At 42.3% G+C, this 15,941-nt stretch overlaps 1 protein-coding gene across 3 annotated transcripts in view; it reads left to right on the forward strand.

Annotated features, from left to right (window-relative positions):
- Nucleotides 1-15,941, forward strand: part of mvb12bb (multivesicular body subunit 12Bb) — a 35,020-nt gene that overhangs the window by 13,211 nt on the left and 5,868 nt on the right. For all 3 annotated transcript variants that reach the window (XM_042222785.1, XM_042222786.1, XM_042222784.1), the window contains exon 7: nt 5,733-5,782. In XM_042222785.1, coding sequence (XP_042078719.1) covers nt 5,733-5,782 — 50 coding nt within the window. The remainder of the gene's footprint in view (nt 1-5,732; nt 5,783-15,941) is intronic.

Below are 15,941 nucleotides of genomic sequence, written 5' to 3' on the forward strand. Positions count from 1 at the left end.
AGATCTCCTCCACACTGGTATTCGTGTGTCCCCGCCTCTGCTCATGCTGCTCCGGCTTCCTCTGCCTCGGGCCTCCGAGTGAACGGAGCAAACCTTTGTACTGTGTCCAGAGCAAACAGCTCAATTATTTATCGCAGTGAAGAGCTGGGGATTTCCACAGCAAATTGTAAATAAACAATCGAGACTCCTTTGGTGTGGCGGTGCTGTGGAGGGTGAAGCTTGGCACAGCGATCTGACGTCTTTGCCAGCTTGAAGTGCTACGTTCTGCCATCCTGTGCCGGGCTGAGTAAAAGCTCCAGCAGGCCAGAGCGGTGGAAGCCACCAGCAGGAGTATTCAAAACAGAGCTTCTGTTCACCGTGGCTGTGCAGTGGGGTGAGAACCATTAAAACTGGAAGGCTGTGGATTCAAAACCCCAGGTTCAGACCACGTGGAGTTTTGTGAATGGTCCATATTTTGGAAGCCGATGGTCAATAATCTTTGATGTGATGAAGTTAGATCGAGTGCTCGGGCCCACGTGCGCCTTCACAGCTCTCTTGCCGGTAATCCTCAGTTCTTTTGAAGCCCACTTTCAAGTTGGTGAGGCACAGAGGTTGGAATAAATTGTACCTCGAAGCGACTCACACACCCACTGCCCCCCCCTTACTCTTGATGCCTGCTGAGATTACAGGCCGCTGTTTTTGTGTTAACATTAAAATTCATTCCACAGTCAGACTCTTCTTTTGAGAGTATTTCCATCCGTAATGCACCGACGCATAAGGACGAAACTGTGGGCAATTTACACAGTAGCAGTTCTTACATGTACTTCAGACAGCCATACATAGAGCCATAAATAGTTCTGTAATTTTTTTTAAGTCACAGATAAAATAGTTTGACACAGTGATTTATAAACAGCTCCTCAACAAGCACCGATTCCCTGAAGAAGTACAGTAACACAGTGTAACTGTCTGTGCAGTGTTACCCCACTATACTTTATTCATATTCAGCAAGAGAAAATTCTCTCCTTCACGCCTCCTTCGGGCTATCTATTACAACTTTATGGCCGTTGGAGAATAGCACCTCTTAAATTTAAGTGCTCTTTACAGTCAGTGGAAAAGATGTTTTAAATACAGTCAATAATGTATAAATTTTTAATGACCCTTATAATTTTGAAAGCTGCAGTGATCCCTCTCAAACGTTACGTTGCCTCGGGCGGCGAGAGCTCGTTAGGGTTGTATACAAACGTAAACCGCAAATCAGGTTTTTTCGGCGGCAACAGAGCTGCAGTAACTGCAGAGCGTTGCATCATTACGGGACACGCGCAGTTACTGCATCGAGGCCAAGGTCTTATATTTAAATTGCTTTTGTATCGTTTTTGTCAGCTGTAAAACGCAGGAGCTGAGAAGTTTCGGTTTCGCTTTAAGAGTCCGAAATTGAATTTGCAAAAATCTTAAAACACTTTAGCTTTTCTTTCGTGGGCACTAATACTCGTTATAAGTGGTTTCTGTGTGAAATAATGAGCCTGGTGAGGGCTTTTCTTTGGCGTGACTCAGAGGTTCAGTCAGCGCCATCACACCTATTTTAACCACTCTTACTACTGCTAAGCACAGTATAGGGACATTTATACTAGAATTATGGCTTCAAGTAATTATTTACCTTCATGATTATTGTAATGAGTCTCTTTTATAATTCGTTTATAAAATTATCAGTATAAAGGAAACAGCCATGGAAACTTGCCTCGCCCTGTGTGACTGGGGTTGCAAAACCTAAAAAAAAGACTGAGACTGAAATTATTCATTGGACTTCTGGCTTGTTTGCTGTGTCCAGGTGGCATTAAATTCATACATGTAATAAAAATTGTTATTGACTACTGTGAAGTGCTACAGATAATAAAAAAAGAAATGGTTTTTCATCATATTTCAGGTTTGATGTTAATCAGACAGGTGTTAAAATGTGATCTACTTTCTATTCAGCGTGAAGGAAAGTCCTAAACAAATCCGATTTTTTAAATTCAACTTTCATTTAAGCATTAGGAACCTTGAGATTAAAATCTCTGTTTCTAGTGAGATCTGTCATAGAGAGGACACCATATAAATGACAACATAAGCAAACAAAGGAACTCAACAAGTAACGTAACACAAAACATAAAGTGAACAGCAGTTGCACAGTTTTTATATGGGCTCTGAATTCTCCCAGGGAGACAAAAGTATTCTGATTTAGTGAGTTTGAACTTTATTTCATGACCCAGGTGCAAAATCAGAGGACGCTGCTCTAACAAGTTCAGAAAAAGTCCTTGGTGCCTTAAAGAAGCTCTGCTTCTAGAGGAATGCAAGACTCTAGCAGGTGCTTGTAAAACTGCAAAAAGGAACATTGGGGATTTGTAATGCAATAATTTATTTTCCTCATGCAGTTTAGTAGTTAAAATTATGGATAAACAGTAAAGCTGAAATGGTTGTTTCTCACTGGCTCAGGCTGTTGTGCCATATTGAGCAACTAAAAGTTATAGGGAGGAGGCCCGCTGAGCCGTCTGCTGCGCAAATACGTTTAAACACTGTGTGCTTAACGTCTCTTTATCAGGTTTGTCTGAAGCGTCTCAACCCGAGACGGTGTTCTGATTCCATTCATGGCAGCAGGTTGATGTCAACCACTTCAGCTTGTTCTCTGTCAAGACTGACCGTATCAGCAAGTCCCTGACTTTATAATGTTAGGGGGGAAAAAACAGCACCATCCGGCCAGCCTTTTAATGTGGCCAGTAAAGTATCTCCCTGCTTCCTCCTCCTGACCAACGCTGCCATTTGTTCTCCTGATAAAACTGTCATTGTTGAAGCTGGTATCTGACCTCTGCAGTGACTGCTAGCATAAATTAGCCTTATTCTAACATTGCAATTTCTTTTGCCTCACTCAGAATCAAGGTTTTTGACATTTCTCTTAAAATAATGGGCCACTGTACACACGGACACTTTTTAAATCAATCTGTGCAGTGATAAAAATGTCAAGGCAAAGTCTCTTTTTCTTCCATTTCAGAGTTTTTTTTGCCTTTAACACCTGAAGGCTCGATAGTCATCAGTGTCAGTAATGGCACGCGTATCAATACATTTAGGATTGCACAGTCTTCTACCTGTGACACTCCACGCGTTGCTGCTCCGCACGATTATTGTATCAGCTTTCATTGCACGCTGGTTAACCAAGACTTCCCACTGCACACAACTCTTGAGAGAAAGAGACACGGTGACTGTCAGCGTGTCGCATGACAGATCCCCTGTCTGAAGTGTTGAAGAACAATCCTTCCCGGCTCAATCTCACTCATTACTTTGCTACGTTTTGGAAAAAGTTGCAAAAACTAGCCGAGATCAAGCGAATGGATGCAGAGCGGTGCCAGAAATGATCGAATGATCAGCTAAGATCTGATGGGCAGAGACTACTCGGTGATTTGCCACCAAAGTCTAAGAGATTCTCTTTTCAACACCTGACACTGAACTTAAAGGAGGATAATGATGGGTGAGAAAGCAGCTCCCACAAAGCAGCACTGTTGGCACATAGAGGAAGGTGTGGAGATGTTGTCACGGCAAAGGCTGGATGTGTGTCAAAACAAGAGCTTCCAGCTCTCTGTATCACAGCTCTGGCTCTTCAGTCAGTGATATTACTCTCATTCTCATCTTACCTACCTGCCTGTCTGTCGCCACTGTCTCTTCCACTTTCTCTTCTCCTCCTTTTTTTTTTTTTAAGTAGACAACTCTTTTCCGCATTTGCTATTTGTAACAACAAAAAACGAACACCACTGAATCGTAATTCATGTTGTCGAATAATCCTTTGTGCTTTGGTTTGCTTTCTTATTTTAACTGATTTTAACTCGGGCAGATTTCACGGGGAACATAATACTCTTGATCCACGTTGTAATTGTGTAAATCTATCAGGCCGCGTTCCCAGTTCTACTCTAATTTGATGAGGAACTACACTATAATTGAATATTCAAATTAGGAATATGTGTCAATATGGCTCTCCTTGCCTGAAATGAGGATTAATTGTTGTCAAAACTCCTGTGGCCAACATAACACTGCTGTTGATTAGCAAATGCACTTGCCATGTTTTTTTTTTCCTTTTTTGTTTTAAGAATTAGTTGTCTAATTGATTTGCCATATGTTACCCTCTCCAATCCACCTAAAATTGTATTTAGAAATCACCAATTTGGACTGAGACAGTTTTGAGCTTTTCAAACAGATGGGAAAAGAAACCCTGGAGGTTGCCTGTGGAACAGTATTCCACGAGCCTAGTAGGGATTTCCACGAGTACCACATTCACTTTTTAGGTTCACAGATAAATAGCCAGACTTAATGCGGAGCTCCCTGCTCTCCGCGTCTCCTCCGAGCGCTAATATAACACCACAAACTGCGATCCCTTAAAAGACATTTAAACCGTTTGCCTCCACTTTATCACTCCGAGGGACGTCTCTGTGCTTTGAGAGACGCGCACCTTTCTTCCTCAGCTCCTCAGCTGTGGAATCAACCTTTGCAGGGTAAAAGAAGTCTGCCTTGAATATGGCAATCGTTCCCACAAGATTGATGCCAACCTTTTAAAAATTCACCATTGGCCTGGATTTAACATGGCCAAATGCTGATGTAAATGAGGAGGAGAAAAAGTCGACCCCTTCATTGCAAATAAATCTGAGTTGCAGGCTTCAGCTCATAAATACCACAGCCTGTCACGAGTCTTGTTTTATTGCTCTTGATGGAAATTATTGCATTTATTTATGTCGTCCGTAGATATGAGTCTTTGCAAGTCACAACTCGCACACGTACTAATAGAATGTGCAGATCCGGCTTTAGTCTTAATTTTTTTAAAGTTTTACACTCTCCGTCAGTGAAAAATTGATTATGTTTTTTCCCATAAACACACCAAAAACAGTACATAATACGCAGAACGCACTTTGTTATTTGCAGCTTCACACCTGCTCACTCCCAGAATCTGTCCTGTCTGCGTTATAATTCAGATTCCTTTTATAACCGACTTGTCTTGTTCGTGGTCTCTAACAACAAACTCGCGTGTGCTCTAATGAAAGCAATTCCCCCTTTTTTTTATTGATATCGCCAACTGCTTTGCATTATCGTTATAAGAGCATTTGTTTTATAATGCCATCGTTGCTCCCTTTACCTACAAAGCATGTCATGTTATGCAGCTCTCTTGAAGCTGTGAATTCCCCCCACCAGCACCACCACTGCTTGCTGTGGATTTATCGATCCGTAGGGGTGAGTCACAGGGTGTAATTCATGATAGCTTGATTGATGAGGATTTCAATCTTATATGGTTTGTTAACTTCAACTCCCCGCAAAGTGCATTCTGTGCTGTTTTCTGTAATACAAGGCCATGAAAGAGGGAGAGAAGAGGGAAAAAAACAGACTTGCCTTGAATAATGGAATCTCTCAGTTCCTCCAGAATTAACAAGATCCTGCTCCAAACCCCTGCTAAAGGTCTGCTCAAGCCCCTGGGCAGCTGAGGCACAGTTTAACTTCGACCATTTCTCCTCTTCAAGTTCACCCTGTTATTTCAGTGCTCTGTTTTGCCTTTGGACATTTTAGAAAGCCCTTTGTATTTTGGAGGAGTTCTAATGCTTTTAATCCGTAAATAAATTTCCTGCTTTATTATATTTGAATTCCCGAGGGATGTCTTTGGGAGCACAGGTGTTCCAAAACACAAAGTTAACAAGCATTTTTCTTGTGTGTAACGTGACTGAATATTGTTGCTTTTTTTCTCTCTCCAGCTCGAGGATTTACTCTGAGCGTCACGGCACTGGACTCTACACCATGACAGGTAAAAGGTGTCTCACTCACATACACACTCACACACACACACACACACACACACACACACACACACACACACACACACACACACACACACACACACACACAAATATGCTTGTCAGTGCTATTTATGATGCTGTCACTATAGACAATTACATGAAGTGAATATTTGAATATTTCCCAGAATGCACTATGCTGTTAAACTGCTGTCAAAGTTGATATAATGCTTAATGCTTTCTGTGTCGTTTTTGCCGTTTGTAAAAACAACACAAATTTCTGTCTGTACTTGGAAAAGCAGCTCCGATGGCACTTGATCTACAAATGCTCTGTCTCAGATGTTCTCACTGCTGGATGCTGGACAGAGCTTTGCTCGTCTCAGAGAACGTGGCTTCCCGGAGGAGCTCGGCATTATGCTCAAGAGAACATTTAACAGCTGTCAAAGACGGTCCGTCACATGCCATACTTACATATGCACCTTTGCATGCACTGGAGGTATTCCTTTGGCTTTGTCAAGGAGAAACTCAACAACAGTTACAATGCTCCGTGACTAAAACACGCGCACACACACATATACACACTCACAAAAAAGGCTAATTCATTAGGAAACAGAGCTTAGACTATGACAGCCTAAGCACCACCGAGTCAGAGCCGGCTGAGACGTTCAAGTCTAAAAGAGTGTGTGAGCCACACGAGGTGAATGAGGCAGGTTTTTATCCAGCTGGAGAGAGACACCATGTGGTGAGGAATCCTCCTGCTGCTCCAGCAGAGTCCCAGGCTATAGCCGTGCTACACCCATCTTATTAAATATATAAAAACATGATGTGACATGTGGATATGTGCAGTTCAGGATACTGATTTTATTTCAGTTTTTTTTTTTAATGTATTTATCTTTTAAGGACCCTGAATTTAAATCCAGTGATGTTCAAACAAACAAAAAAAAAAGGAAAAGAAATACAGAAGAGACAAAGAGCGTATCATTGACAAAATTACTGATTAATACATCATTGTGCGTGTATGACAGTCATTTTCTTAGATGGTCAGGACAAGTAAGGCCCTGAAGGAGCAGACGTTACCACACAGCTGAACAGTTTGTGGCGTTTGGTGTGGGATTCCTCCGCTGGGACGGGGTTTTGAGTGACAGCGAAGGAACCTGCACATACTGTACACGGTGCTGGCAGCAGTCACCATTTATCTCCAGAAAACTGTCCTTTGCAGGTGCACGCTCCCCTTCCTTCTCCTCTTTATGAGCTGGCGAGATTTTTAAGAAAAATTGATAATGGAGTTAGCCTGACACGCTTCTCGCTTTATTACTTGAGACTGCGTACCCGTCAGCCTCGCAGCGTCACACTGCGAGTGTGAGAGGACGCACCTTCCCTTCATTAACAGTATGATGGCCCGCGGACCAAGTGTGAGGTCGTAGCCGACAGCCTATTTGTGTTAATTGTTAGCATGTCGGTAGCCCCGGTGTGTGTTTGTGCGCTGGTGCATGCGCGCCTGCGTGTGTGTGGGCTGACAGCTGGCCAGGTTCGAGTTGGTCTAAAACCATGTGCGCTCTGTCAGGGTTGTACAGGCGCCTTCTTTAGGATTGATGAATTGCCTGCTTTCTTGATTAAACCCTCCGTCACTTCCCAACAAAACAAAAACCCCAACACACACACACGCGCGCGCACACACACAAAAAAAGGCGAGTTGAGGGGAGGAGAGGTAACATGTCTGGGAAATCTGTCATCTGCAGTCACATCATGTACAGATGTGATGTGCAGAAGCTTTGACATTTATTACCAGAATATTAAAAACTAATTCACATTTATTTTGCAGCCCTCTTTCGCTTGACAGTTGGAGCTCATTTGAAAAGTTATCAAGTTTTCATTGCAGCTCGAACCGTTTGCTTTTCTTCCACCGCCGTTGCTTTGATCCATGCCAAGTCCCTTTGCCAATTAGGTCTTTTATTCATACCTTGGCAGAAAATCAGGATATTTTTAAAAGTAATTATACATGCATTCGAGCTATCTGTCTAAAAAGCATATGTCTGATAAAATAAATAAATAAATGTAAATGTTTTGAAAAAAACACAAAAAAGCAGCCCCAAACTCTAAAATAAAACCACGTTGCATCGCAGTCTGTCTTTATTACCTGCTGGACAATATATAGCATTCAGCAGGCATCCATCTGATAAAACGGTAAATGTAATAAAAAGTAATACATTTACATATCTATAGCATTAATCAAAAATAAATACTGACATTGGCCCTGATCTAACATAATATGGAGAGCAATTATTTCCCTATCCATTAGGGGAACTTCAATTAACATACACGAGAAGGTTCATCCTTCAGAGGAGGATGAGGGAGAGAAAAAAAATAGGGAGCTGAAAATTAACTTGGGTTTGCAAAATATCTTGGCAGGATGACAGTGATTTTTGATTTTCAGGAAACAATATTAGAATTCTTATTAAACTATGTGCATCTGCTTTTAATTTGCTGCAAATAATTGGAAAATGCAATGGAGCTTTCCAATTAAAGCTCCACTTTATGCTGTTTAATAATACCCTCATAATATTATAGCTTATGAAATGACAGGTGAGTTGGTGTATGAATAAAACATAAAGCCCTGTAATAAGAGACAGAAAAAAAAGAAGAGGAAAAAAAAAAACGAGACAGTTGTTGGGGGGCTTTTAAATGCTCGACATAATTTGCATATATTAATCTCCTCTTTTCAGCCTTATCAAGTATTCCACTGTATTTGAAGTTAAAATAGTCGTGACAGGCAGGGGTACGCTTCGTTTTTCCATGGATTTATTACTTGTATAATTCTGGATCTTTAATAAGCCAATATGACTGATCCTCTGAGTTCTGTGGAATTTGGTTAATTGTTCCAGATGGTGCTCACTGATTATGCAAAATTACTTTCTTTCTCCTTTTTCCCCCCCTACCAACTACACTATTTCTTGATTGACTAACATGGAGAAAAAAGATTATTTTTGGCGCAGCACTTTCATTAAGAGGGTTCTCATCAGGTTTCAAACAAAAGTTCCATCTTATCTCCCTGTGTAGTTCTGGGCGAGGCTGTGCAGAGGGAGGAGATCAGCCGACTCTTATCTCAAACCATGATGGATCTCAACTGCTTCTGCACCGCTGGGGTTATATTTTAGAATAACACAATTCTTTAGGCTGAGGGATTAAAAAACACGACCTCTGGATAGTGACACAAAAGTTATTATTAGTGTACAGCGTTCGCTTCTTTCTCCTTTCTCTCTCCAAAGATTGATGAAATTGCTAAGCAGCTGGGTTTGTCCTCCACTTGCAGCTCGGGCTCCATCCACAATTCACTAACATTCTGTTTTGCATCAGCTAAACTGAGCTGAATGAATCATTTATGGAAGTGTTATGGGGGAGGTATGGGCAGATTTACTGCCGAGCTTTTACTTTAGATGGAATGGGATTTCTATGAAACCGATCTTGATGTCTGAAGTAATGCCAAAGCTTGCATCAAGACATGAAAGGAACGCTCTTAAAACCCACGTTTTGCTTCTTAATTCCCCTGGTCAGCAAAAGGCGAAACATACAGAGAGAGAGAGGGAAAGTTCACAGGGAGAACTGTAGTATTTACATCTAATGCCTGTACAGACATTCTCAAACTACTGCTAGCAAGTCTTAATACAAAGAAGCACCTGATTACCTCATAATAAATGAATGGCATATAGTTTAGTGCTTCTGTGCTCATATTAACCTATATGTACGTTTTCCATATTGACATGGCAGCATGTCTTGGGTGGATACTGCACGAGTGAAGCGAAGCACTGGCACAAAATACTACGGTGCAAATCCTGTGCTAAAATATAATAGCAAGAAATAATGTGTTTTGTGTTAAAAAAGAAAATTTAATCCAAATCTCTTGAAATGCAAAAAAGGTTGCTTTCTCTTCACATCTCAAGCGTTGCTTCCTATTTAGAATAAAGTTTGGATGGTTTGTTATGTAGATCTTGTTGTTTTCACATTTTTTGCATTATTCCAGAAAGTGTCAGTTTCTATTTTTAAACAAATGACAGGCACAACAAGTTGTAGATATAGTCAGACGTTGTGGAGTACGACTCAGTGTCAAAAAGCACATCTGGATTAAAGGCTTTCACACGCCATTCAGTCACTTTTATTCAATTAGACGATCCAGGTTTAGTAGCAAAACATGATTGATCCTGGTGCGACGGTGCCATTAAGTATTTGAGGATCAATCCTGTATAAATCCTAATGGAATTTTTGACTCCAGCCTTGAGGCCCTCGGGCATTTTTTGGACCTTTATTACAGTCAAATAAGAGACTTTAAATGGCTTTGCATTTGCAGGCCAGACTGGACTCTGGAGTCTCATCCCTCATTGCTTTCTATCCATCCCTGAGATAGAAGCAGTGCTCCATTAGTTTCAGTGTCCAGACGTGGACAGGCTCAATGGATGGGCCTGTCACGGCTCCCTCATTTGCCCCATGTACAGCAGGGTTTGTTATCACACATCTAATTAGAACTTGATAAAAAATATTTCACAAAAATCCAGTCATTAAATATAGTTTAAGGAGATTTATGGTCAAATATGCCTTAAAGATCTTTTAATGGCTCTGCTGACTTGTTAAGTTTGTAATTAATGATCTTCTAATACATACTGTGGTGTGATTTAGAAAGCACAATGAGATTCTGGGAATGAAGTCGTTTTGGAAAAGGGCATCTGGGGTTCCCAGAAGCTATATTAAATGACTCTGCTCACACTGGTTTGCTTAAAACCATGAAAGTCTGCTGTGAAAAGGTTCAAACACATCCGTGTGCTTGCATAGATGGGGCCATTTTTTTTGTTGAGGCGCAGGGAATATTGCATTATTATGAAACGGATGGCTTGTCGTTTTGCAATAGTCCATTAGCGTGTACAGAGAAGTTTCAGGCTCAAACGTAACAGCACTTTTATTTAGGTGCTGCAAAATATCTCTTTTCAAAGTCCACTCATCCTCACACTGTAAAAGTAATAAGCAAGTGAATATGTATCAGACTGTAAATGCATTATACTAATAACAGTCTCCTGTTTCATCAGGAGAGTAATGGTGTCCTTATTAGCATAATTAATGACAAATGGCAGTGCAGCATTGGTGGATTGGTTCTAGGGGATGATAAATTGGTGGATGCCCAGGTTAGTGGCTGCCAAGGAGGCCTCTTTGGCTGTCATCCCTCCTGCTTCCGCTCTGGCACAGTTCATTACTCACTGTGTGAGATGCCACTTTACATTGCTTGGTACTGTGAGCATGGAGAACTTAATAATACCACCCACAACCACATAGGGCCTGCTGCTTTACCCACAGTCCAGAGGGCAAGTAGCTCAGCAAGGGCTAGGGGTTGTGGAGGAGCAGGGCTACATGGGAATCATCTCCTGCAGCTGCACTGATCAAAACAGATCACGCGTCAGTCGATACTTCAGGGGAGCTGGGGCCATATGACCAAGTCTCCAGTGCTGGTGAGTGTTTCTTGTTAGGATTTCTGGGGCTCACCACATCCCTCGCATCATTACGGGTTAGTTTGCCCACAGAACCGCTAATTAAGAGGGGATTTGTGTAATTGTGCCTTCTGCTGTGTCCCATCCGGCACATGCAATTTACTGTCAGCCCTCTGCCAGCTTTTACACTTGTCCAGAGAGGCGTACCCCATTTATACACACATTCTGCTGCACATTTACCAGCAGCCACAGCTAGGGATCAATGCCAATGCCATGGCAGTGTCTTAAAACACACTGTGCTGCTGATTAAAATCTGATTGTCCATTTAATTTCATGAGAGTTCAGCCCAGCCAGCAAGGAGGGTTCTCTCTGTACTTCTCTAGCATTAAGTGCTTTAGAGGAATGACTAAAACAGGTTTTAAACCAAGTGACCGAACAGCCTCGGTGCTTCACGCTAAATAGCCTGTGCTACATATACAGGCTCGGTCTTGAGAAGTTATCACACATGTACGCACCCCCTCAGAGCGCTCTGCGTTATGCAGCGGTGTTCGTGGCCAAGGCACCGTAAGTGTTGCTGGCTCTGCCCACTTTCTGGAAGACTGATGGACCAGCGCCCGACTGAGGCTGTCGGCTGGCTCCCTACCCACAACCAGATTTCAAGGACTGCTTGTCACAGATGGAAAAATAAGTGGGTCATTCTACATAAGCATGTCGTTTTGCACCCCTCTGGTAACAAAGAGCAAAATTTTAACACTGGTGAATTCAACAATAAAGCAGTTTATTCAGACTCCATTTGAGTCTGTTGCTAGTTTTGCCAGTCTGTCTCGTTACTTTTTGGTACTTGTCACGAAAATCTCAGCTGCAGCTCTGCTTACAGTTTGACTATAAAGCCAATTTCATATCTCATTCTATTTATACACTGCATTTATACATTTATTCTTCTCATACACTTATTATTATTATTCTTTTTTATACTAAGTTAATATACTGTGTTGTGTTGTTTGTTGCGTTGTGATGTGTCATATCGTGTCGTGTTGTGTTATATGTAGTGCCGACGTAGGACAGTTTTCCAATTTCATTGTACTACTGTACTATGTATGGCTGTGCAATGACAATAAAGAGTTATCTTATCTTATATGTTAGGAAAGTAACTGTTTTACTTAATTTAATGGATTAAAGATCAAAATAAGCAGTCAAGTGGGCAAAGAGTGAGTTTTAAAAAATGGTGCAGTTTCTCTCCACTCACTCGACGCTTTCCTTCCAAAATTCCTAAACTCTGTAGCAGCCCCAGCCTGTAGCATGCAACTATAAATGCATTCATCCACTGGATCTTATGCGGCGAACTCTTAGTGCTTCAGAAACCTTTTAAGCTTGTTTACGTTTTTTAAGCGTTAGGACGAAATGAAATTAATATTTCAGTATAAACTAACTGACTGACTGTCGGGAGAATTGCGAGAGAAGCTCGCACACACTGCTGCCGTGAGACCGCTGCGGAAACAAACTGCACACAGCCGGCAGAAAGAAAATAAAAATAGATTATCAGAAACCCTCAACATCACTTCAGCGCGGGATCTATTTTAATATCAGCGTTTTACTCTCTTTTTTAGAATGTTAATCGACTCCCCGGTAAACATTTTAATAATTTAAAAAGTTACATTTCCGCTATTGCAAAGTTTTTTTTCACTCATCTGTCTAGAGGGGTTGAAAAAGTAGGAGGAGAAAAAAAGATAAAAGAAAAAGAATGGGTTTCATAGAGCCATAGTCATTAAAAGAATCTGAAAATAGCAACTCGCTATCATCTGTTCTCATAGCACGGGTCAGGAGCTCTGACACCTCCAAAATTCCTCCTGTCAGGGTAGGGGGCCATTTGTATTCTCTCTCATTAGGCAATTTGACTAATGACCTGCCGTGGCTGCAGAGCTACTGAGGGACCCAGAGCCTCGCGCCCTCTCTCTTGCAGCAGCCTGAACACACACCCTCTATTGGAATGGCACAGATGGCATGCCCGGGCGACAAAATAAACTACAATATGTCTCCGAGATGCTGTCAGGCCTGGGCACTATTTCTCATGTCAGACTCAGGCTAAGGGCTGTGAGTGGGCATAGGGGGTCCTCCTCCAGCTCTCTGTTCATCTACTCACCATTATCTGCAGAGGTGACAGAGAGCAGGGTCTGCAGCAGCTAGAATAGCATTTCCATGGTCTGCATAAAGAATCCAACTCAAATTGAGAGTCTCACCGACAGGGGAGGCAGTGCCATGTCTAGCTCTGGCTACACACAGAGAAAAAAGCAGCATCCAATTGTTTGGCATATGAAATGCAGCAGCCACCAGATAAAGCTTTAACCTTTTTTTAAAAATTATTATTTCTATGTTCAGATTATTTTGTGACACAAAACAATAGATGGCAGCTCGATCACGAGTAAAAACTTGTAAAAGACGTTCATTTGCACTTTTCGCATAATCGCCCTGATTCCGCCTCCCCGCCCCCACCCCCACCCCCTCTCCAATTCAGCTGCGAGACAGATTCACCCAAGTAATCATACTAGACAGAGATCAATGCAATTCTGCTGAATTAGTGAAGTGTAAAATAAAAGTTCATCAACATTCCTAAAGTGCGACTCTCCAGTTGTGGTTCAGGTAATATGGGGTATGCTCGATCACCCACGCATATTTTTCCATCAGTCAGTGTCGGAGCACAACTCGGTGTGGTTTATGTGTTCGTGTGTGTGTGTCTGTGGGTATGCCGCCACTTGCGTTGCACGCGGCCATGTTTGTTAGAGCCCTGGAAATGCAATGTATGGCACTGCTGAAATCCTGGGTGACAGTGCATCCAACAATGGAAGAGTGAGGGATTAGTGCTCAGCCCAGCGTACGAGGGAGCCCTTCCCGCCCTGAAACAGCCATTCATCTGTGCCCAGGGGCTGGAGATGACAATGCAGCCATTGCTCATCGCACCTGACGGAGCCATTAATAAGGCGATGATCCACACGGGGCCTGTGCTGACTTCGTTCTTTACACTACAATCACTCAATCCGCAGGGTCCTCCTTACTTAACACCACCTCTGTGTTCACTGCCACCATCATCATCATCATCATCATCATCATCACCATCATCATCTTAGACGCTATGCCAAAATTCCTTCCAGATGTTTTTGTGCTGAATATACTGACAGGCTCCAAATGCCAAATAACTGCCCAGTTCCCCGCACTGCAATGCACTCATGAGTTAATGGAGTGTAGCGGGGCCATTTAAGCAGCTAGAACATGCTTCATACTGGGATTCCTGCTCAGAAGATTGGATTTACATTATTTTTGCCCTTTGCACCTTCAGATTTCTCCTCAGTACAGCATCCATTCCTTACCACCAAGTCACCACCCGTGCTTTTCCATTTGTCTGGATGTAAGATAGCCTCTCTGGTATAGATGGGGGAGGAATACAAAGTGGGATCTGGTTTTAAATGTAATCCTTGAGCAATAAAGAAACTCTCTGGCCTTCAGCACTGTCCATTCATCTGTCTGTGCCACGCAGATCCATCAGCAGCTACAATCTCCGCTTCCCATTGCTGGCTATTGATTCAGATGTATTCTCCCTGCCTACTTTTGCCTGGCGTTGGTACTCCCAGCAACAGAGTGCATGTTTATTCACTTGTAGTCCCGAGCTTGAACAAGCCATCATGCCTACCTAGTTGCCCTCTGCTTCAAATAGCAACGCATTCAAAACCGCTGCAGGGAGATGAGATCGGGCTCAATGTGTTTTTACTCCTAGCACCTATAAAACCTACTTGTGACATCGCTTGCTTGATAGTAATGTCTCTTGATTTTGAACCAGTCTGAACTATTCTAAATATTGGATTTGTTACCAGAAAATTGAATGGTGGTGCACAGAGGAGGAATAACTTTGGTGATCCACCGACTTTCCTGAAATGCAATCATTTTGATAATGCATGAACTCTTCATCTAGTGTCAATCAGCTCAAATTTATATCATATATTGACTCACATGACTTTTTTCAACAAAGGCTTGTGACGCCTTAAGACTGTGTTTGTGTCTCCTTCGGGAATCCTGTGTTAACTGTGCCACAGAAGTGCTAGCTTTGTTAATTTGTTAATTAAGTGCTAATTAGTGTAACAATTCCAAATTAGTCTGTTATTTTTGCAATTATGTACACAGAACTTTTTTACCTTTATTTACCCGAGAGAGAGAGTTGGAATCAGCAGGAGCGCTCTGGGCTGGGATAGGCAGGGGAAACAGGGGCTCATGGAGAACAGCAGCACAGGGGAAAACGCCGCTGTGTTTAAGTACAAAACGGCTATCACGGTCGCAGAGTCTTGCTACTGCTGCACTTTTTACTACGGGAGATGATTGGAATCCGAGGAAGTGAGCGAGCTTTCCTGCGGTCGCGCAGGGCGCGGGTCACGCTTTGATTACAAAGATCACATTGTGCTGCACTTGTGCGGAAAGTGCCAAACCGTGGATCTGTGTAATAACCTAGAAAAAAAAAGAAAGGGAAAGCAACTCGCATAAGTGTCAAAGTGAGGGATATTTTAGAATTTCATAATTTTCAGATATTGCTGTGTGAACAGGAAAAGGCCAAAAGGAGTTTCAGCCCCCCCATCCTTTCCACCCCCAAAACGATGACTCATGAACAGCTCTGGCTTACGTTTATGAGTTCCGTTTCCTGTGCCAGCGCCTGATGGACTGC

Source organism: Haplochromis burtoni, unplaced genomic scaffold, assembly GCF_018398535.1.
Source record: "Haplochromis burtoni strain Fernald_Lab_line unplaced genomic scaffold, NCSU_Asbu1 Contig_95, whole genome shotgun sequence".
NCBI classification, from domain to species: Eukaryota; Metazoa; Chordata; class Actinopteri; order Cichliformes; family Cichlidae; genus Haplochromis; species Haplochromis burtoni.